Genomic DNA, 25,417 nt, shown 5'->3' with positions numbered 1-25,417 from the left:
CATCTATCCCTAGTTTCCTCATTGACCACCAGATAAGGGATCGGGGGATCCTGTCGAAGGCTTTCTCCATGTCAACAAAAGCCAGGTACAGGGGCTTATCTTTGGCTTGGTATTTCTCCTGCAGCTGCCTTACCAGAAATATAGCATCAGTGGTACTTTTCCCTGGCACGAACCCAAACTGCATATCATTTAAACTAACTCTCTCTGTAATTAGTTGGGCTATGACCCTCTCCGTAACCTTCATTACCTGATCCAACAGCTTATTACTTCTGTAATTATTTGTATCTAGGGCGTCACCTTTACCTTTGTAGCAGTTGACTATTATGCTGCTACACCAGTCATTGGGTATGACTCTTTCGTGTATCACCTGATTAACTATACGGGTGACAAGGCTATAGCCGACACTACCAGATATTTTGAGCATCTCTGCAGTGATTTCTGATGGGCCTGTCTTCATGCTTCTAATTGCCTTAACTACCAAGGAACTGTCAACTCGGATAGCTGGTCCCTCTATTGGGTCGACATTTGGCAGACTCTCTTTATCCCATTCATTTTCTTCACTCAGCAACCTTTCATAGTGGCGTCTCCAAACCTCTCTCTTTGCATCCTCATTTAGAGCAAGTGAACCATCATCCATGTGAACACATTTCTCTCCTACCACATCATGATTCTAACCACAGACAACATTCTGCTCTTCATATAAAATATGAAATTTGTATAATTTATCGAATGGTAGTTTTTTAAAAATATGAAGTAATATGCAAATTTACTGTTTGTTTGAAATATAAATTAAAATTACTGCTTTTAATTTTGGCTAATTCTACTAAGCAACATACTATGCATCTGTTTGGAATATTTCAGACCCTAACCTGTCATGGAAAATTGGCGGCGGGGGTTATGTAGTTTTTGAATGCACTGAAAAGCTGTCAGTGGATATACTCTCTTTTGCAGCAGTCAGCTACTTTTGGCTCAAGTATTTCTAAGAGGGAAAACACTTCAGCTTCATCGAGAAGAAAGCACAGTTTTGTTTGAGAGCATAATTCTATTAAAAAATTGTTGCAGTCAGTTTTGAACTTAGATGAGTCACCAACGATGGGGTTTTGTTCTTGATATCTCATTGCGCGTCCACTGAGGTAATTATCACTCATATCTTTCTGATTTGTTGTGTTATTAATATCAATATCTGATAATTTAGATACAGCTAAAGCATCGTCTTTTATAAAGCAACTAAGGATACTTTTATATTCACTGGATACGAGTGAACAGATGCAGTCGAAAATGTTCCGATTGAAACTCGACATTAAGAGCATTTACTTTCTTTAATATATAATGTAAGAAGAGCAGCATGTGTTTCGTCTCTCTGTTAATCATTGTTTCAGAGTTCCTCTTTGCGCCGGCCATTTTTTCTGCTTTTGTCTCTGACTGAAAATAAAGTACAAGGGCATCCCACTGTTCTATCATAACGTTAATTACATTTTTAGGCACCAACCATCTATTTGCGAAAGCTTTGGAATCTTGTTTTCTTTTGTGCCAACAACACTTTGTATCATATTGAAGTCATTTTGACGTTTGGTACTTCGAGAGAAGCAAGAAGTTAAGTCCTTTAAAAAGGAATCGAGATACAAAAGTAACACCTTCACTGCATGACTTGAACAAAGTGCAAACGAATGGCAAACACAGCCTATTGTAAATACAATCGGAATATCATTTCCCAATAACTTATGAAACCCGCTCTTGTTACCCATCATTGTTGAGGAATTATCGCTGGCAAATCCAAGTATGTTGCTCATAGATACATTTTCTTTTGTAAGCGTAGACTTGACAGCATCGTACAAACCCTGATAAGAACCATTTTCTACTACTATTGCATCCAGAAGAGCATCCTTGACACTATGTAATTGTTCATCAAAGAAGCGAACAACTATTGCTAAGATTTGTGTCACTGAGATGGCCGTACTCTCATCTATCAATAATGAAAACTTTTGTTTCTTGAGAATTTCCAAGATTTCATTTCTTTCATAATGTGCAATTCTGTCTTGCATAATACTTTTGCTTCTTTTTTCATTTGTAGATTTTTAACTATTTCTCTAACAGGAAAGGGCTTTTTACAAATTTCAGCTAAGTGATTTATATGGATGAAAGGTACGTGATGTTCTGCAACATAACCTGTTAGGAGCAAGTCTGCCTTAGTTACTTTTTCATTTAATGTATAATCTTTTTTTTTTAAATAAATGTTTCTAAAATAATAGCAGATTTCGCACAATCAAAAACTTTCTTGTGTTTGGCAGTGTTTTTTATGAGCTAACAGCATTGATTTGTTAGCATTTTTCAACACAACGGTGCAACAAACACAGTGGCAGGTGTCAGGATCTTTATCATCTTGCCGTAACCAATGTTTAAGCTCAACATCTTTCAACCACGACTTCTTGAAATTTTGGGCGTACGACTTTCTCTTTTTCGACACACTATTGTCTGCCATTACATCGCAAAGGGTTACAAAACAAAAACGCTCGCTCAAAATGTTATTTTTTAAAATCGCGAGTAACAATCGAAGCGTACACCATCAACACAGTCAAGCTATCAACTGTACAAGCGGCCACTAACTCGTTGTAACTTGTAGTTGCTCAGTATGATACAAGCATAAACAAATAATGAACGTGTACGATCGATAATTACGTCACATACAATATTTGTATCGATAAATTCAATACATGAGATGATTATGGATGATAAATAGAAAGTTTACAAAATATTAGAAGTGCAACTTTCGTACATATTGCATACAAAGAGTATGACTCAAAATTCTCTTTAAAAGATAAGTTTGCAGCCAAAACTAACTTTAAAACTCAGATTTAATGTAAATTTGGAAATTAAAACCCATAAACCCATCATTGCTCAAAAAAACAAAAAACAGGTGTGGTTGCTAGGGGCCATCTTCCTCACTCACGCTATTTCCTCCATTACCCTCTCACTCCCCTTCATTATAACTTTGACAATGCCACTCCCGATATTTCATGTAAAGTTCGTCAGACGGTGTTCTTTGATGTATCTGTCTGCATTCATAGGGAGAATTATCATCGCCAAAACTTATGTATATGTCTTCCTCACTCACTCACTCTTTTTCCTAATGATAATTATCATCGCCACCACCACCACCAACACACAATACTCACTCTATTTCATACAAACGGCCTTCTTTTATGTATCTGTCAGTGTGAAAGAGAGAGATAACTGAAATTTTTAACTCGGTTTTTGTAGTGCGTGCGTGTGTATGCATGTATGTGTATATGTATGTATGCATGTATGTGTGTGTGTATGTATCTATGTATGTGTGTGTATGTATGTGTATGTATGCGTGTGTGTATGTGTGTATGAATGTGTGAGTGTGTATGTATGTACCTTTGCCTGTTTATGTAACGGTCTGCTATGTAGAAAATAATGAGGTTGGCTCAATGGAAATACATACATACACACACACATACATACACACACATACACACACATACATACACATACATACACACACATACATACATAGATGCAGACCTATGTTAAAAGTGCTGGCAAGTTTGCATGACAACTATTTTTTTCCTCAAATGAAAGGCGTCACCTCTAGGACAAAATTCCTCATCTTATAAAATGTGGCCCCAGTACACCCGAATGAAATCGGGTTATATTAACCAAAATGTGAAAAGGGGTCTAAATGGGGCTGGAAGGGGATTAAAATTTAAAGGAGCGGGTGTTTAGGAATTCTCTGTTACATCAAGCTAAAAAATTTGCACCAGCCTTTTAATCGTCAATGGGTTGCCGTCCACGATGAAGAAGTTTTGAATGCTTGCCATGGTGAGTCTACTGTCGTGAAAAAGAATCACTTCAAAACTTGGTGTTTAGGGATTTTCTTTTACATCAAGTTCAAAATTTTACGCCAGCCGTTAAACTGTCAAAACGTTGCTGTCCGTCGTTAAGAAATGCCAGCCATGCTGACTCTACTACCCTCAGATTCTATCCCTTCAAACTTTGGTCTCCAATATTTTATTATTTTTATTCAGCTCGCAAGTTCGTCTGTCCCTTTTAAATGTTAGTGTTTTGCTGTTTGCCTTGAAGCAGACCTTTCCGTTGTTACTGCCTGATATCTATGATTGATCTTTCTAAATATTTTATTTCTCAACTTACTCAAGATCTTTTGTTGTTTATAAATGGGAGAGAGATAGATAAAGATAGAGAGTAAGAGAAAGCGAGGGAGAGTCCGAGAGAGTGGGGAAAGTGAGAGAGAAAGGAGAGTGAAACAAAGAGGGAGAATCATCATCATCATCATCATCGTTTAACGTCCGTTTTCCGTGCTAGCACGGGTTGGACAGTTTGACCGGGGTCTGGGAAGCCAGGAGGCTGCACCAGGCTCCAGTCTGATCTGGCAGTGTTTCTACAGGTGGATGCCCTTCCTAACGCCAACCACTCTGTGAGCGTAGTGGGTGCTTTTTTCGTGCCGCCGGCACAGGTGCCAGGGGGGCTGGCAACGGCCACGATCGGTTGGTGCTTTTTACGTGCCACCAGCACAGAAGCCAGTCAAGGCGGCGCTGCAATCCGCCACGTTCGGATGGTGCTTTTTACGTGCTGAAAGGAAGCAACAGAAAGTAACAACCACACTCTTACCCGCGCGTAGAGCGGGTCACCTTCAGCTAGTATATATATATATGTATATATATATATATATATATATATATATATATATATATATATATATATGTATGTATGTATGTATATATGTATGTATATGTATATATATATATATATATGTACGTATATATATATATATATATATATATATATGTGTGTGTGTGTGTGTGTGTGTGGTGTGTGTGTGTGTGTGTGTGCGTGTGTGCGCGCGTGTGTGTGTATACTTACTTGGAAAAGGATGCGTGGGGTTCGATCATATAATAATATGAATAATACATAAATATATGCATATATACATACATATATGTCCATACCTACATATATATTTATGTATACATTCATATATGGGTACAGGACATCAAAAAGACGTTGAATACAATGAGAAACGAAAACAAAAACAAAAACATAGAAACGAACTTTTTTCGAACAACGAAAAAAACAAACAGAAAGTACTCAAGAGCGACCTGACATTTTTGTTAGGGGTAATTTATTTGAGGTTGTCGATTCGTTCATCTACCTTGGAAGTTCTTTACAGAATGATGGAAATCTTGATGCAGAAATAAATCTGCGAATTCGAAGGGCAGCAAAGGCATTTGGCAGCTTGGAGTCACACGTTTGGTGCCAACGACATAGAAATAAGAATACAAGCTGGCTCTTTACAAATCATTTGTCTTACCATCCCTGTTGTATTCTTGTGAAACATGGACTTGTTATGAAAGGCATTTTAAATTGTTAGAACAATTCCACCAAAAATGCCTTCATCGCATTTAAAACATCTAATGGAGTTCTTTTACTCCAAACACAGATATCCTTGCATCTGCAGGCATCACCCCAATTAAAGCTATGATTTTGAGGAACCAAACGAGATGGTGTGGCCAGAATGTTCGAATGGCGGATGAACACATACCGAAACAACTGTTTTATGGTGAGCTTGCAGAGGGAAAACACTATCATTGTAAACCTAAAGAAAAGTTTAATGACAGCATAAAGACTATTATGAAGTCACTTGGAATGGATCCAGAAGACATAGAAACTTTTGCTTCAGATCGAGTTGGATGGCGGACAAAAGTGTGGAGCGGAGTGAAAGCATTTGAAGAGGCCAGGATAACGCATGTAAGACTCAAAAGAGATCTAAAGAAAAATGTTCCGATCGTGAAAGTGAATGACAATGACATTTTTGTGTGCACAGTCTGTCACAGTCTGTCTTTTGCTGGGCTCAAATCTCATTTGCGAACCCATGGAAAACGACCATCCATCAACTATTCTGCCTTTATGTCTGTGCATACTTTGAATGCAGTGTGTGCCAGAAGGTTTGCAAATCTAACGGAAGCTTCAAAAGACATTTTAAAATCTGCAAAGATCAGAACTTATCTGCAGCTCTTGGTGGTCCAAATCGGATGTGCAATCTATGTGGGTGTCTTTTCGGAACATTATCTGGTTTAAAAAGCCACATCAGATGCCATGATGGTGCTAAGGTGTAGATACAGGAGGTGGTCAAACTCTGCATAAGGAGTAGACAACCACCATATGTATGTATGTATGTATGTATGTATGTATATATATATATATATATATATATAATATATATATATATATATGTGTGTGTGTGTGTGTGTGTCTGTGTGTGTGTGTGTGTGTAGTGAGAATTTACAAAAACAAAAAAACCAAGGCGTGTGTGTAAACAACGAATAGATGTATTAGTTTAACGCTCGGGAAGTGATAAAGTCTTTTACGTTTCGAGCCTACGCTCTTCGACAGAAAGGAACATGAGGAAATAAACGGAGATAAAATAGAAAAGGTTTAGTGGCTAGCGATCTGTCATGGCGAATGCCGGACAGAGGGATCACACAAGAGAGCTAGGAAGAAGGCGAGATAATAAAATAGTGGTGATCCCAAAATGAAGGTGCGTGTGTATGTGAGAACGTGTATGTGCGTGTGGAAGGGGGCTAGTGACCTTGACGTGTGTGCATGTGTGGATATGTAGATGATGGTGTAGGTACTGGGAAGTGGTCAGTGTTACTGTGGGTGCTGGGAAGTGGTCAGTGCTAGTGTGTGCGGGGTGGCGTAATGTGGTGTAGTATGGTGATGTGCGGTATGGTGGTGTGGTGGTGTTAGTGTGTAGGAGAGGCGAGGGTGGGAGAAGCAAGGGTGGCGTCTAAGGTGGGGGTGGGATGGGATGTATAGGGATGGTGTGGTTGGAATGTGTAGGGGTGGGGTAATGAGGGGGGAGGTAACGATGATGGGAGAAGGTGGGTGGGAGTGAAGGGAGGAAGTAGGTGTCAGAGCAAGAGAGGAGAGGTGGGTGTGAGAGGAAGAGAGGAGAGAGGAGGAGGGCTAGATGAAGAGGAGAGGAGAGTTGAGTGCATGTGGCGCAAAGGAGCGAAGAGAGAAGACTAATCCCTACTCACGTGAAGACGTGAGTCCGGATAGCCCCTGTGCAAAGACAATCCGAACTCAGACGCCCCGCTGTCTCCCACCTCCCGTTTCCCCTCACCTACCACCTCACCACCCTACATTTCCAACGCACCATTCTCCGAGCTTTCTGGCGACTCCAGTCCGACCCCTCCACTTCGCACATCTTCCCTAACCGACCCCTCCCTTCCTTCAAACGAACCCACAACCTACGAGACCTCTTAGGCCACAGCTTCTTCCTTAACCCAACTTCCCAACCCAGCTCGTTCCTCTGCTCCCGCCCACGCAGCCGTACTTGCCCTTACCTCACCACCCTCCTCACCGGCACCCATCATCGACCCTATCACGTCACCCACTCCTTCACTTGCACTTCTACCAATGTCATCTACTGCATCTCCTGCTCTCTCTGCCCTTCTCTATACATCGGGCAAACGGGACGCCGCTTGACTGACCGGTTCGCAGAACACCTCCGAGACGTCCGACTCGGCAATGACACCCCGGTCTCGCGCCATTTCTGCTCTACTGGTCACTCTTTGCAACACTTGTCCGTGTTTGGATTGAGCTTGCACAGTGGCCATCCTGACTTCCGTTTGCGCTGTGAACAGGGATTAATCTTCTCTCTTCGCTCCTTTGGCCACATGGGCTCAACTCTCCTCCTCTCTTCATCTAACCTTCTACTCTCGCCTCTCTCTCCCTCACACCTACTTCATCCCACCCACCTCTCCTCTTTTGCTCCGACTCCTACTTCTCTTCACTTCTACCCACCTTCTCCTTCCACTTCATCGTCACACCCTCCCTCGTAACCCCACCCCATCCCTACACAATCCAACCCCACCTTCCCTATCCTGCCCATCCCACCCCACCCACTCCCACATACACCACCTCTACCCAACTCTCTGCCTACCCACATACTCCACCTCTACTCCACCCTCAGCCTAACCCACATCCCACCCTTACTTTCTGACCACTTCCCAGCCGCACATCTTCACACCTACACACACACGCGCGCACCTTTGTTTTCGGATCACCACTACTTTATTATCTCTCCTTCTTCCTAGCTCTCCTGTGTGGCCCTTCTGTCCAGCATTGGCCATGATAGATCGCTAGACACTACTCATTGTTTATTTTCTCTCCTTCTTTCTTTCTGTGTTCCTTTCTGTAGAAGAGCGTAGTCTCGAAAAGTTAAAGATGTTTTCACTTCCCGAGCGTTAAACTAATACATTTGTTTGTTGTCTACACCATCTGTCTTCGTCTTTTGTTTTTTGTGAATTCTCCCCCACCTAGATATATATATATATAATATATATATTATATATATATATATAATATATATATATAATATATATATATATAATATATATATATATATATATATCAAAGTAGTTAAATTCAGGTGTTATTCAAATTCTTTTACTTCCGACACATGTTTCGAAGATATCACTGGTATTATTCCAAAGGAATAAAATGGCGTAAAACAATGTAATCTTCTCTTCAAGTAAATGAAGAAATGAAACTCATCAATAAGACATTTTAACAGAAAATGATGGATATGTATAGTGATTAACTGAACGCTATTGAGTTTGTTTTTAAAAAAAACGTTATAGGATATAACGTGAAAGGTAGCCTATAGAAAGAGGAGGGATAAAGTAAAGAAAAACTAAATAAATGAGAAGTATATAACTATATGTATCTCTCTATATATAAACGGCAGTTTGTCTGTGCGTGTTTCTGTGTGTCTGTTTGCTTGTACTCTCACCCTGACCACGGCTTTCAACCGATTCTGATGAAACTTGACACACACATAGCCCAATGTCATAATTCAAAACTAACGCAGCGAAAATTTTGAAAAGTTCCCCCAGTTCTGAAAAAAATCGATAAATTCGACATGGGGTCGAGAATCAGAAACACAAACCGCAAACTGTCTAGGGGACGCAACTCCACCTTTTTTTACTCTCAAAAAAAATTTACCATCATTTTTTTCCATTTTTTTGCTCTTTTTTGGCTATAACTCTCTAAAAATGCTTTATAGTTATTTCCCTTACAAACCTGAGCAACGCCGGGCGATACTGCTAGTATTAAATAAAACCATATAGACTTGGAAAAGATATATCTAGTGAATTTGAAATGTAAGAAGAAATTTAATGTTTAAATTATATATAATGATAGATATCACCTATATGAACTAAAGGTGTGTTTCTGCCAATGTTTACGTCGGTATGCACGCTCTATAACCATGTTTACAAGGGGATTTTTAGAAAAAAGAATAAAAAATAGTTCAGAATTACAGAGAAGACAGAATTCCTTGCCTTTGTCATAAGGTATCGAGATTGAGAGAATCAACCAATCTAAATTAATATTAACGCTTCTCTGAAGGATATACCCATTCCACCAAAGAATGCTTTCCTTAAACAACTCGTCAGAAAGATAAATTCCTTTATCAACCATATCAGATGGCTAACCTTTTTCTTTGACAACAAGGACACTCAACAACACACTAATAATATAACCTCTGAATTTGACAAATTATTTAAATCTAAAAATAGTCCTCCACCTAACCCAAGATTGAAGCGGTTTGAGGATGATCTTTGGTCTATTGTGCGAAATGTAAAATTTCAACGATCATCGCTAAGAAATAAATATCTGAGGTATCTTCACAATATCACCAAGGAAATTAATACAAATGATAGTGTGTTGTTTCAATCAGATAAAACGGGAAGACTGTACAAACTTAACAAGGACTATTATTTGGGATTGCTTAAAAAAGAAATTTAAAAAAAAACTATAGAATTACTGATAAAAGTGTACTCAACAAAGCCAACATTGAGACTATGAAAATTATGGAGAAGTATAACTTACAAATGAAGACAGAACCACTTGATCCTAAGTTTATTTTGAAAGATCATAAACAAAATTTTTTTATAACCCATCCTTAAGACTTATCTGCCCTTCTAGCTCTGATATAGGTGTACTTAGTAAAAGTATTCTAGATAAATATGTTCCTACATTAATTAAAAAATTAAAACTTAGTTTATGGTCCAATTCATTTCAAGTAGTCGACTGGTTTAGTTCTATTACTAATAAGAGGAGCACTAAGTTTATCCAGTTTGACATTTCTAATTTTTATTCATCCATCAACCCAATAGTACTTAACAAGGCACTTTGGCTTGCTCATAACAGAGCTGGTCTCACCAGGGAAGAAATTAATGTTGTGTTGACAGCCAGAAAATCTATTATAAAATTTGACAATAAGTTGTGGACCCATAAAGACACACCAGATGGTTTTGATGTTACAATGGGAAGTTCTGATTCAGCACAAGTAGCTGATTTAGTCTGTATATATATACTTTTTGAAATGACAGAACAATTCCCAAGCATCAATGGAGGTCTATATCATGATGATTGTTTACTTTACCTTCAAAATGCTTCCGACCAAAAGGTACAAAAAGTTATGATAGTTTAGTTAAATTTTTCCACAGAATGGGCTTAAGCATCGTTTTTGATGATGATGGGACGAAGGCTAACTTTTTAGATATTACACTTAACTTACACAATAACTCTTACTTCCCATACCATAAACCATCGACCAATCTTAAGTATATTAGCAAATTCAGTAATCATTCTCGGGTAATTACTAGGAACTTAGTTAAGAATATTTCATTTAGATTGTCTAAGTTATCTGCTAATGTTGAGATTTTCAATGGTAAGGCCGAATTTTATATCTCTGCCTTACTTAAAGCAGGTTATACAGAGAAAGATATCTACATTGATTCCATTCAATCGTATTCTAACTTTACTAATATAGATATGAAATCTAGTTGTAAGGATATAAACGATATCAATTTTAATTTATACACCAAAACCAAACAGAGGAAAGGAGATAACTCTTATTTAATCCCCTATTTTCGTTCTAAATGTAAATTTATGTCTTTCAAAAATAGTTACACTAAAAATAAGGTAACTAATAGTAAAACCATTTGGTTAATTATTCCATACGGGAGGCAAATTAAATCTAACCTTCCCTTGCAGTTTCGTGAAGCTATTATTAGGAATTTTCCAAAGAATTCTAGATATTACTCTATTATCACACACGGTTAGGACTGGTTTTTCCAATACAAAAAATCTCTTACAAATTATCTCTTCACATAATATTAACCTGTTAAATATTGATACATTTACTAATACTAACATTAATTTAGCTAATACCATCCACCCACCTGGAAATATTAATAACAAGATTATTGTACCTGAAGTCAATTACAACAGAATCAAGTTTATGTCAAGTAACTCTAAAATTAAAAATTCTATATATCAGTGTAAAATTACTACTGGTAATGAAGTATTTTTTATATAGGAAGCCGATCTTCTAAGTTATCTAAAAGAATTTCTAATCATTACTCTATTTTAAGGGATAGGAATAAACGTAACAGTACAGGGCTTAGTAAATTAATTTGGTATCTAAAAGACCACGATAAACAATTTAATTTAGATTGGTTGATTCTCTCAATCTCGATACCTTATGATAAAGGCAAGGAATTCTGTCTTTTCTGTCATTCTGAACTATTTTTTATTCTTTTTTCTAAAAATCCCCCATCAATAAACAACCTATCAATAAAATTTTCTCTTAAACATTCTACCCGGTTGTGTCTCTCTTTTCCTTCTGGCACTTATATTCATTTATCCCTTTCGTATTTATTGTATCGACCGTGTGATGTACTAAAGGATCCATTCTCGTCACCGCTCCTTCGCACAGTCTTTTACAAAAATATATAATTTAAACATTAATTTTCTTCTTAGATTTCAAATTCACTAGATATATCTTTTCCCAAGTCTATAAGGTTTTATTTAATATACATATAGTTATAAACTTCTCATTTATTTAGTTTTTCTTTCCTTTATCCCTCCTCTTTCTATAGGCTACCTTTGACGTTATATCCAATAATGTTTTTTTGAAATAAACTTAATAGCGTTCAGTTAATCACTATACATATGCATAATTTTCTGTTAAAATGTCTTATTGACGAGCCACGGGGCATGCGTGGGCAGAAAGCACGTGTGGAGAGACAAGGCCGGCGCGTTGGTGTTCCGGCGAGGGAACGAGATCCCCGAACTGGGCACCAGCATGAGTAGACGGGAACTGTTCTCGGTGTGTGGGAAGCTGGTGGGACACCACTCCGGACAGCATGTAGCTTCATCAAGAGACGAGCCGAAGGAGTGAAGTGGAACGATAGAGTGGAGGAGAAGACGACCGACATGATACAGGAAGTCTTGGTCAGAGTAAGAGCAGAGGATCCAGTGAGGGGCAGTTGGTATGTTCCCAAATCAAAGAGCGGGATTGTATAGTGTGACGCCAGTAGCATCGCAATAGGGGTTGTCTTGGAAGTGGGAGGCGTCGTGGAGGAAGATACAGCCTGGCTCAGGAAGACGGATGACTGCAATCATATCAATGTGGCGGAGTTGAATGCTGTGTTGAAGGGATTGAACCTAGCTTTGAAGTGGGGGCTGCACACCATAGAAATCAGGACTGATTCGGCCACTATACTTGGTTGGGTGACAGCAATCATCACCAATGAGCGGAGGGTGCGAACCAAAGGGGCCGCAGAAATGCTGGTAAAGCGTCGATTGGGGATACTGCGTGATCTAACAACTGAGTTCAATCTGAAGCTGAGCGTGAGCTTTGTACCTTCCGAGAAGAACAGGGCAGAAGTCCTGACCAGGGTAAAGCGAGCCTGGTTGCAGGTGCCAGAGGATGCGGAGCAGGCTGTGGCTGCAGTATGCCGTCTGAGTGACTCGGAATTGAGGAGATTGCATACCATGCATCACATGGGAGTGGACAGGACGTTGTTCCTAGCCAGGAAAGTTGACTCCGATGTAACAAGACGGAGCGGGCAGAGAGTGGTTATCAGCTGTGACAGGTGCCAGTCCATCGTTCCTGCTCTGGGTGTACATGAGGCGGGAAGTATTTCAGTGGACCACGACTGGAAACGACTGGCAGTGGACATAACACACTACCGGCAGGGTACATACTTCTCAATGGTTGACTGCGGACCGGGGCGGTTGGCCATATGGACGGAGATGAAGACGGGGACCACAGAGGAAATCGTGAAAGTATTAAATGATATATTCCTGGAACGAGGCCCCGTGGATGAACTACATCTGGATAATGGCACTGCATTTCGCTCGGAGGTGCTGAAAGAAATGCTTGATGGGTGACAGGTCAACCGCTTCTTCAGGGCGGCATACCGGCCAAGTGGAAATGGGGTGGTGGAAAGGCATCATCGTACCATCAAGACCATGGCAGAGTGGGGCTACATTTCACCAATCGAGGCCGTATTTTGGTACAATATGTCGCCCAGGTCAGGACAGGCTGAGGAGTCGGTGCCACACAGGGCAATATTCAGATACGAGTGGAGGCATACGTGTACTGCATCAATGCGACCCGGGGCAGAGGAAGAGCACGCCTTCGTGCAGGTCGGGGAGGAAGTTTGGGTAACCCCCCAAACGCACGGTGTACATCACGATGGGGAAAGGGAACAATAACCTCCATCGATTCGAAGAACAACGCTGGTGTGCCACGCCACGTTTTGGATGTACGGAAGATTGTCCATGCCTCAGAGGATGGAACCAGCAACAGTAGGCAAGAAGATGAAGATAGCATCAGTAGACAAGATGATGAAGCCAGCAGCAGCATGCCAGGAACTCAGGCCAGTCCCGGGGTCGCACGGTGACCACAGTGAGTGCGACACCCTCCTCCATGGTTGGATGATTATGAAACCAGTTAAGGTGTGAGTTCGGGAGCGAGGAGTGAGTGGGAAAGCCAGTTGAGTGATCTGTAGATCAGGGGGACGTGTTGTGTTTGTGGTGTTATGCGCTGTGATGAGCTATGTAGTGTTGGTGGAGAGGATTACAGATGAGGTAGATGGAAGTGAAGACTGCAGGGGCCTGTGGCATAGCCACGGGGCATGCGTGGGCGGGAAGCACGTGTGGTCAGTTCGAGCAGAGACGGCAGCGAGCAAAGACGTGTTTATTTCGTGAGAGTGATCGCTCATTCCGCCGAGGTCAACAGGTAAGGCTTTTTGTATTTCTTTCTCCCGTTTGCTTCTTTTTCTGTTGACTTTTTCCTCCATCACACTACATACATACATATATATATATGTCTCTCTCTCTCTCTCTCTCTATTATATATATATATATATATATATATATATATATATTATATATATATACTTATGAGGTTAAACAACCATCTAAGGGATAATAGATATCCAATATACTACTGGAGGTATACCTATGTATTTATATCCAAATGCTTAGTGTTGTAGGGCAGAAGCGCAATTGAATAATAGATATGAGGTGGTGGGTGGGGGTAAAGCAGAAATTTACCTAGAATTTATAAGGCAAAGTCGAAAAAGGAGAAAATAAACAAACATCAACCTGCAAGCATTCATTTGGATCTATTTATTAATTAACTACAATCATGTGTATAAGTAAGTAGATAAACAAGTAAATAAGATAATACGTGAACGAATATGAATAAATGAGCGAATAATACTTCTTCTTTGTGTACATGTACACATGCATTTATGCATACATACATACTAACAAACAAGCATTTTTTTAATTCATAAAACCACAGCTGGTTTACAAGCAATTCGTTCTCTTATACCCTCTGTCTATCATCCTTAGTGAAAACTTCAGTTTCTCGCCCACTATGACGAATGCTCGTAAATGTGTAAGCGTGTTTATGGCATTTAATAGTGTTTTCATATGACTACTAGATGGAGCTGTTTAAAATATTTTTTAATTCACACAACTTGCCTTCTCTGCACACTTTCGAAAGCATCTTTACTCACTTCGCCGTCATCAAGCAGAAGAAACCGGCTTTTGTGTCTTAACAACCCCATGCATCAGCGCACGCAGTTTGGAGTAATCTGTGTGTATTCCTTTCCCCGTGACTTCTTTTGCCTTTAATTTCATTTTAATAATATATCAACACTCGAAAGGTTAGTGTAAACATTTTTTCCCCACTTTATACATTCTAAAGTTAAATTTTTTAACTGGTCATGTATTTTTGCGACGTTTTCTTTCTTTTCAATTGTTCTTGCGATAGTAAATTAGACCTTAGACACAAAACAATTACATGTCTAAATCACTGAGAGTCTACATATTTCAAAATTATTCGTTTTATAGAACTGATATAATCATATAATAATATATAATATATAATATATATAATATATATATATATATATAGTGGTTATATAAGTTCGATGATTTTATAAATAGATTTTTATCGTGCGCATTTGAGTTTACAAACAAAAAGGAAATGATGTATATATTTTTTTGTTATGCTAATATATATATAATTTTTTATTAACTGCTCCAAGAACTTTGCTGGTTTGGCAATTTTCAAGAATCCGCTGCTATCAACGTGATTTCATTCATTTCGTTATAACTTATAATTTTTTTTTCTAGGAAAAAAAAAAATTATATTTAACTGAATTGAAAACTGAGAGCTAAGAAGAGAAAGAAAAAAAAAAAAGAAATGGCATGAAAAAACCTCCGTGGTTTGTTATACCAAAAACGAATTCAAAATTGTATTTACAACAGATTGTACGCAAGAAACACCCATTTCATTGTAATTTTGAAATTATTTGTTTTATATTTACGAATTGCGTGAAAATAGTATTTGTAATTATATAATTAATAATCAAACTTATACCCTGAGTTATCTTTATGTTAGATTAATCTTCATCCTGTGTATTGATCCGGTATAATATATAGCTTTCTTTTTCTCGGATGTATATTGTCATAATGGTACACATGTGTTATTGAGTACTCTTTTAATAATGGGAACATTCTCTTTGATTCCCTTAAATTTCGTAGTAATTAAGATAATAAGATGGCGACTTGCAGTCACGGTGTCCCATTGATATTATTCCGTTGTTTTAAGTGAATGGTATCTGTCTAAATTGTGCGTAAGTTGTTTCTTTATTTCAAGTAATCGGTTTTCTGAGAAGCGTAAAAACAAAAACAATAGCCCATAACGTGTAACATTTACCGAGTACATGCTGATGTATTGACTTATATAAAAACCTGGCTAAAACAATTATTTTAACAAGACCATCCACTCAAAACAGTTTTCGAAGTAAATACAATAGTTAAACAGGGTTTATTGTTGATTTGTTGTGTGTATTTCATTGTTACCTATAAGGATGCCGACGAGAGATTATCTACTGAACTATAACGAAGGACTCTTTGCGTGTGTGTGCCGACCAAACATCTTTTATGCGGTTCCTCATAAATCGCAGCCAAATTCCTTTAAAGTACACACCATTGTCTCGACATAAAAGCGAAAACAAAAATTACAAAGGGCACATTATATAATTGTAGGTAATTCTAGATACTATGAAATGACAAGATGGTCACGGATAGAATACCTAACGAAAGATTGTCGAATACCTGTAATCATAGGTCTCACATAATCAGAACTGTGTTTGACCTAAACAAAAATAAATAACCATGCTTAGTTAAATTAAGTTCTGGTTATTTAGGTAATTTAAAAGATTCGATGTAAACAATACACACACGTTGTTGTAGTGAAGTAAACCAAGGAAGCTGAGCAAAGAAAATACAACAGACTGAAAATGTTTATTCTTGTAAAACAGTAAACAAAGAAATAAGCAAGGACAGAAATATTAAGTGAAATAATTTCCGTAAAAAGCTAAAATTACCATCTGTTAGTGAGTGGAAGTGTCTTATCTTCGTGGCGAAAGACACTGTTACATAAAGATTGTATTACTTGTATAACATCATAATATAATCTTTAATGTTATACTAAAATTACTTTACTATCAATATCATAACTTATTTTCAAAATTATAAATAAAGATAGAATTGTTTCTCCGATAAATATTTTAAAACAAATTTTTTAACAACATTAAAAAAATTTTTTTTTTAAATTGTGATTTAATTATAAAACTATTTCGGAACACATTTTACTTATTAAGGGGATAATAATAGGAAAAAAATGACTTGAAAATAGGTAAATATATAAAATACAAAATTAAAAGGCAAGCATTATCCCTCAGTTATGCTCAACACAAGGGGGTACTGTTGATCCCCTTAATGAGCAACCCCAAACACTCTGGGCACTCCACAAGTGATTGTGATGCTGAGTGAGATTCTAGGACAGTCAATCATGCTCGCAAGCATCACCTGATGTTTCAATAACGACACAAACTTCATTGTCAGTGGCTTTGCTCCCTAGAACATCACAAATTCCATAGGTTGGAAAATGTAATTTAGCAACAAAATATGACATTTCAGTATCTTATTCTCTTTAATTACGGATGCAGTAACCTCTCATGTCCACTGTACTTTGCGTATGGTAATAGAGTTTCTAACAGTAGCATCCCATGTGAGGTATCTTGCCTTTAGCTGGAGAGTAATCCCTATAGCTTATTGAAGGGATATTTTATCTTGGTTAGGGCTCGCTTAATAATTAGGTTTATCTCATGCATCATCATCTCCATCACTTCCACTTTTTCATGATTCAGACAGAATTCATTGAGGCAGTTTTACTCCTGCTAGAAGCTCTTGTTTCAACCCTCATCCGTTTCCAAACACGGTAATATTTTCCCATAACCAAACGTTTCTATGGAAGACTAGAAATGATGGGCCCTGCTTGTATGGCAGTAACACTTGTTTATAATGTTTGCATGATGTCAAGACAAAGAGACACCAACACACACACAACGCTTACACACACGATAGGCTTCTTTCAGTTTCTGTCTACCAAATCCACTCAGAAGGCTTTAGTCATCCCAGGGTTATTAGCAGAAGATGCTTGCTTTTTGAACACTTCAGATTCAGTGGGGCTGAACCCAAAACCATGTGGTTTCGAGCAAACTTCTTAACCACACAACCATGCCTACACTCAGTTAATAAAACAATCCATGAATCATCATCATCATCATTTAATGTCTGCTTTCCATGCTAGCATGGGTTGGAAAATTTGATTGAGGACTGGTAAACCAGATGGCTGCACCAGGCTCCAATGTCATGTGGCGGAATTTCTACAGCTGGATGCCCTTCCTAATGCCAACCACTCCGAGAGTGTAGTGGGTGCTTTTTACGTGCCACTGGCATGAGGGCAAGTCTGGCGGTACTGGCAACGGCCACGCTCAAATGGTGTTTTTTACACGCCACCTGCACAAGAGTCAGTCCAGCGGCACTGGCAATGACCTCGCTCGAATGTTTTGTTCATGTGCCACCGGCACAAGTGCCAGTAAGACAACGCTGGTAACGATCATGCTCAAATGGTGCTTTTTACGTGCCACCGGAACAGAAGCCAGACAGCTGCTCTAGCAGTGATCCCGCACACTGACAAGGTAGATGTAGGGGTTTTTAAATCAAAGCTGGACCTCATCCTGTCGAGAGTCCCAGATGAACCTACCTCATGGCAAGAGGTGCAAATGAGGGTAGCTATATCAAACTCCATTCTTCACCAAGTACCACATAGAGGAGGCTCTTAGTAATAACAGTGTAGCAAAATGGTGGTGCATCAGCTTGGCTGCAGCTCTGAGCTGAAACTAGAGAGGAAAAAAAAATATGTATGTATGTGTGTGTTATATATATATATATATATATATATATATTTATTTATTTATTATGTATATATATACATATATGCCTATTATGTATATGTGTGTGTGTGTATATATATATATATATATATTATATATATATATATATATATATATATATATATATATAAAACTGAGAATGTGTGTGTGTGTCTATCTGTGTGAATCCCTAAAACTTGAGAACTACACAACCAATTTCATCCAAATTTTACACATGCCTTATTTAGGGTCCATGTAGTGTCATGGGCAAAAAAGTTTTTTAACTTCTTGCCTAGGGCAAGCCCACAGCAATATATCTTCTCCACTATTTCAGCATTACATATCAAAAGTGAAAGAAAAAAATCTCGCTATTGTAATGTCAGATACTTTCACTTTAATACTGAAACTATTAATTAAAGTGAAACTATTATATAACAGGGATGAACTGTAACTGGACATCCATTCTGCTAGAAGATCCGCTATGGTCTTATATGCTACACCACTGGTTTTAAATTCATACTAATCAAATTTATATTCAATTTTTCACCCTTATTTTAAATTTAAATTTACATGTATATATATACATATATAGATGTATACATATAGATGTATATATATATATATATATATAATTAAATGAGGGTAGAAATTGATATTAATCAATTAAAACCAATGGTCTAGTATATTTTAAAAAAATCCGCCGATTAAAAATTTTTTTACATGCAAAATTTAGGGGACTGACCACTAAAAGTAGACAGCCCTTATGCTAGATATAGATGTCAAAATTGCCGTTTTCTACGAAGAATGTGTTCTCAAGAACATAAGGACTGTCTACTTTTAGTGGTCAGTCCTCCAAATTTTTAATCTTCGGATTTTTTAAAAATATGCTAGACCACTGATTTTAATTGATTAATATCAATTTCTACCCTTATTTAATTTTATATATATACAAAATTTAGAGGACTGACCACTAAAAGTAGACAGCCCTTGGCGATTTTGACGTCTATATCTAGCAGTCCTCTAAATTTTGTATATATATATACATGTATATGTATACATGTATGTGTAGATGTATATATATATAAATAAATGTACATGTAATATGTACACACATATATATATACAAGCATACATATATACACACACACGCATATACATAGGTGCAGGTGTGACTGTGTGGTAACAAACTTGGTTCCAAAACATGGTCCTGAGTTCAGACCCACTGTGTGGTAACTTGGCATGCGTCTTCTGCTATAGCCTCAGACCAACCAAAGCCTTGTCAGTGAATTTTGTAGACAGAAACTGAAAGAAATCAATTGTATATATATGTATGTATATATGTAAGTCTATGTGTGTGTCTTTGTGTTTCTCCCTCATCACTGCTTCACAACTGGTGTCCGTTTATTTACATCCCCATAACTTACTGATTTTACAAGAAGAAACTGATAGAATAAGTACCAGGCTTATCAAAATAAAAAAACCCCACTAGCCAGGGTCTCATATTTTTGTTTGCCCACTCAGTTGTATCTATCAATTTATATTTGTGTGTGTGTGTGTATAAATATATATATATATATATATATATTTATATATATGGATATATGGATTTCGTAATGCATCTTACGGCTGTACTTGTCACCTGGATGGTGAAGAATCCTACATTGGGAGTGGTAATGACTAGGGTAGGGTAGCTGACTGCTTATTGTGATCATTCGTCTTTTGGTTTCTATAGCTTTGCTCTCTTTTACAAACCCAATGAACATATATTTCCTATTTCAAAGAAATTCAAACAATAGATATAAGAGCCAAGGTAAAAAGATTCTCAACAATTCAACTTCTCTGGTTGACATTACAATGCCCACACCCAACAGGGGCCTTAACTCTCACATTTTAGAGCTCCATGACCTTCATTTTTCAGGTGCAATATCCTTTTAACAGGTTCACTAAAACTGGAATTTTGGACTATGCGCATAAAAATCAGTAGTTTGAGATGCATGTGGCACGATTACAATTTTTTTAGGGCGTGTAAAGAGGGAAATAACCCTCATCTGCAATTTTGATGAATTCGAAACAGATATTCCAGTTCATTACAGAAAATATAAGAGAAAAGTCTAATTCTTCAGTTGAATGTAACACAGGTAACCTCAGGTATCTCTGTTAGTATATATATATTAACAGTTATCGCCAAGCTAATATGGCAGTCCATAAATATAGGAAGAAAGCTGCCGGTGATTAGCTCCAAGAGTTCATCGCTTCTAGCTAGCTATATGACACACAAACCTGTGTCCGTAATAACCTTCGAACAGGGGAGGTCAGCCGCTTCCCCTTGCTGGTCAGGCACCTGCAGACATGTTTCTGGGTATTTGCCCTTTATCAATGCAGAGTAGCCAAACTTAGCAGATGTCGCTGCTGACTGTCTGTTCGAAGGATTATTTACCTAACTTCAGTGGAATACATCCTCTGGTTTTCAAAAATAGAAATATTATTATTTCTAAGTCTCTTTAAAGGACACTACAGCAGCGGTACTGGATATTAACAGTTATCGCCAAGCTAATATGGCAGTCCATAAATATAGGAAGAAACCTGCCGTTGATTAGCTCCAAGAGGCCATCGCCTCTAGCTATATTTTCTGTATTTTGCCTTTAGCCCTATTTTTTCTTGTGCATGTCCACATATAGATGTGTGCATGAACCTTTTTTGTGCACGTGTGTCTGTGTGTGAGCATGTATGCAGGTATGTATATATTGTTTCGCGAATGTGTGGGTGAGCATGTGTGTGTTTCATGTGAGGGTCGATGAGTATATACTTATAAGCACATGTACGTGTGTGTGTGTGGGTGTGCATGTGTAGGTATGGACATGCGTGCTCATGCGAATACTATGAACTTTTTACTCTCTTACCTTTACTCCCTCCCCTTACTTAGCGGTCATTCTAATAGCTCTTTTGTCTTAATAACAGTCAATCACAGAGTAATTTCCCTTTGTTTAACAGTCGTTTTCATAGCTTTTTTTTCAATGACCGCATAACTGAAGAGATGGCAGCATGGGTTTCTGCCTCGACATCCGAAACTTGGAGTTTTATGGCTACCGAATAATTGTCACATATTATATTTACAGTATATATACTCTTTTACTCTTTTACTTGTTTCAGTCATTTGACTGTGGCCATGCTGGAGCACCACCTTTAGTCGAGCAAATCGACCCCGGGACTTATTCTTTGTAAGCCCAGTACTTATTCTATCGGTCTCTTTTTGCCGAACCGCTAAGTGACTGGGACATAAACACACCAGCATCGGTTCTCAAGCAATGCTAGCGGGACAAACACACATACACAAACACACACACACATACACACATATATATATATTTATATATATGGATATATGGATTTCGTAATGCATCTTACGGCTGTACTTGTCACCTGGATGGTGAAGAATCCTACATTGGGAGTGGTAATGACTAGGGTAGGGTAGCTGACTGCTTATTGTGATCATTCGTCTTTTGGTTTCTATAGCTTTGCTCTCTTTTACAAACCCAATGAACATATATTTCCTATTTCAAAGAAATTCAAACAATAGATATAAGAGCCAAGGTAAAAAGATTCTCAACAATTCAACTTCTCTGGTTGACATTACAATGCCCACACCCAACAGGGGCCTTAACTCTCACATTTTAGAGCTCCATGACCTTCATTTTTCAGGTGCAATATCCTTTTAACAGGTTCACTAAAACTGGAATTTTGGACTATGCGCATAAAAATCAGTAGTTTGAGATGCATGTGGCACGATTACAATTTTTTTAGGGCGTGTAAAGAGGGAAATAACCCTCATCTGCAATTTTGATGAAATTCGAAACAGATATTCCAGTTCATTACAGAAAATATAAGAGAAAAGTCTAATTCTTCAGTTGAATGTAACACAGGTAACCTCAGGTATCTCTGTTAGTATATATATATTAACAGTTATCGCCAAGCTAATATGGCAGTCCATAAATATAGGAAGAAAGCTGCCGGTGATTAGCTCCAAGAGTTCATCGCTTCTAGCTAGCTATATGACACACAAACCTGTGTCCGTAATAACCTTCGAACAGGGGAGGTCAGCCGCTTCCCCTTGCTGGTCAGGCACCTGCAGACATGTTTCTGGGTATTTGCCCTTTATCAATGCAGAGTAGCCAAACTTAGCAGATGTCGCTGCTGACTGTCTGTTCGAAGGATTATTTACCTAACTTCAGTGGAATACATCCTCTGGTTTTCAAAAATAGAAATATTATTATTTCTAAGTCTCTTTAAAGGACACTACAGCAGCGGTACTGGATATTAACAGTTATCGCCAAGCTAATATGGCAGTCCATAAATATAGGAAGAAACCTGCCGTTGATTAGCTCCAAGAGGCCATCGCCTCTAGCTATATTTTCTGTATTTTGCCTTTAGCCCTATTTTTTCTTGTGCATGTCCACATATAGATGTGTGCATGAACCTTTTTTGTGCACGTGTGTCTGTGTGTGAGCATGTATGCAGGTATGTATATATTGTTTCGCGAATGTGTGGGTGAGCATGTGTGTGTTTCATGTGAGGGTCGATGAGTATATACTTATAAGCACATGTACGTGTGTGTGTGTGGGTGTGCATGTGTAGGTATGGACATGCGTGCTCATGCGAATACTATGAACATTTTTACTCTCTTACCTTTACTCCCTCCCCTTACTTAGCGGTCATTCTAATAGCTCTTTTGTCTTAATAACAGTCAATCACAGAGTAATTTCCCTTTGTTTAACAGTCGTTTTCATAGCTTTTTTTTCAATGACCGCATAACTGAAGAGATGGCAGCATGGGTTTCTGCCTCGACATCCGAAACTTGGAGTTTTATGGCTACCGAATAATTGTCACATATATATTTACAGTATATATACTCTTTTACTCTTTTACTTGTTTCAGTCATTTGACTGTGGCCATGCTGGAGCACCACCTTTAGTCGAGCAAATCGACCCCGGGACTTATTCTTTGTAAGCCCAGTACTTATTCTATCGGTCTCTTTTTGCCGAACCGCTAAGTGACTGGGACATAAACACACCAGCATCGGTTCTCAAGCAATGCTAGCGGGACAAACACACATACACAAACACACACACACATACACACATATATATATATTTATATATATATATATATATACATATATATGACAGGCTTCTTTCAGTTTCCGTCTACCAAATCCACTCACAAGGCATTGGTCGGCCCGGGGCTATAGCAGAAGACATTTGCCCAAGATGCCACGCAGTGGGACTGAACCCGGAACCATGTGGTTGGTAAGCAAGCTACTTACCACACAGCCACTCCTGCACCTATATATATAGATATATATTGTTTTTTTTCTAGTTTTGGCTCAGAACTATAGCCATGCTGGAGCACTGCTGTTTTGCTACACTTTTATTACTGAGATCCTCCTCTAATATGTGGCACTTGGTGTAGAATGGAGTTTGATATAGCTACCTTCATTTATACCTCTTGCCGTGAGGTAGGTTCATCTGGGAATCTCTACAGGAAGAGTTCCAGCCTTGATTTAAAAAAACGCCTACATCTACTTTGTGCAGGTTCCTCAGGCTCTTTGGCAGGATATTAAAATGCTGTGGCCCCTGAAACCCAGGCTGTTACAGTAGCTGGTCCTGAAGCGCGATTGCATTGTGCAGTGTTGATCCGTTCTGGCATTGGTGTAGCTTTCAATGCCAAAATTTGGCACAATTCCTTCCAGGATCTACCAGATGTATATTATTGCATACCTCTCCCGTCTTCTCTCCAGGGAGTAGAGTCTTAGCTGTTTCAGCCTTTCCCAGCAGCTGAGCTGTTGCAAAGAGACGATCATTTTTGTGATTGCTTCAAGGTCCGCTGTTAATTTTACACTGGTGGGTGACCATAGCTGTGAGCAGTAATCCAGGTGGCTGAGGACGAATGTCCGCCAGAGGACCATCATGGTTTCCTTATCTCTGGTTCTGAATGTTCTCAGGATCCATCCAGCCAGTCGTCTTACTTTCTCACCATCCTGCTGATGTTCACTTGGAAAGAGGTATCATCACTCATGTCGATACCCTTGTTCCCCACTGATTTAGGCTCTGGGATTGAAATTCCCTGTGGATCGGTGTACCCTGTAAGTTTCATATTCAGTTTTGGATGCTGGTAGCACAGGGCTTGGAATTTTTCAGCATTAAAATGCATATTATTATACTCAGCCTATCTGTAAATTGAGTTCAACTCCTGCTGCAGATGTGCAACATTGCTGGGTTTCTGTATTTTCTGCAAGACTTTAATACCATTTGCATAGCTACCAAGGGTGGCTATCCAGGCACTTGAGGGCATATCTGAGATGGTCACTATGAAAAGCAGTGGTCCCAGGACAGTGCCCTGTGGAACACCGCTCACTATTTGTGTTTTCATTGAGGTGGTTCCATTGGCCACTACTGCTTGACTTCTATCTTTCAGAAAGTCTACTCTCCAAGTTTTCCAGCTATGCTGAGATCACGCAGTTTGTGGCATATCATACCATGATCCACCTTGTCAAAAGCTTTTGCAAAATCAAGGTATATTACGTCCACATTTGATTTGTTGAGTAACTGCCTCAATGCCCAGTGATAATGTTGTAAGAGTTGGGTATCACTCAGCCAATTATTTTCTTGAAGGAATGCGATTAGTTTCTCTCTGACTATCCGTTCCATGAT

At 38.5% G+C, this 25,417-nt stretch overlaps 2 protein-coding genes across 5 annotated transcripts in view; one reads left to right on the top strand and one right to left on the bottom strand.

The window, feature by feature from the left end:
• Positions 1-1,469: 1,469 nt before the first annotated feature.
• Positions 1,470-2,042, bottom strand: LOC115226917. The gene has a single exon (XM_029797898.1). It carries the CDS (start codon positions 2,040-2,042, stop codon positions 1,470-1,472), a length of 573 nt encoding a protein of 190 aa, XP_029653758.1.
• An 11,812-nt stretch (positions 2,043-13,854) lies between these two features.
• The window catches only part of LOC115231993 (solute carrier family 23 member 1-like), a 159,684-nt gene continuing 148,121 nt past the window's right edge, over positions 13,855-25,417 (top strand). The window contains exon 1 of one of the 4 annotated variants that reach the window (XM_036500480.1): positions 13,855-14,149. In XM_036500480.1, coding sequence (XP_036356373.1) covers positions 14,003-14,149 — 147 coding nt within the window. In that variant the 5' untranslated portion in view covers positions 13,855-14,002. Of the gene's footprint in view, positions 14,150-14,692; positions 15,087-25,417 lie in introns of those variants that run through there. The other 3 variants (XM_036500481.1, XM_036500482.1, XM_036500485.1) reach the window with 3 other exon arrangements.

The sequence above is a fragment of the Octopus sinensis genome, linkage group LG2 (assembly GCF_006345805.1).
Source record: "Octopus sinensis linkage group LG2, ASM634580v1, whole genome shotgun sequence".
NCBI classification, from domain to species: domain Eukaryota; kingdom Metazoa; phylum Mollusca; class Cephalopoda; order Octopoda; family Octopodidae; genus Octopus; species Octopus sinensis.
The sequence above is the reverse complement of the archived record's forward strand: the minus strand, read 5'-3'. Positions and strand labels throughout refer to the sequence as shown.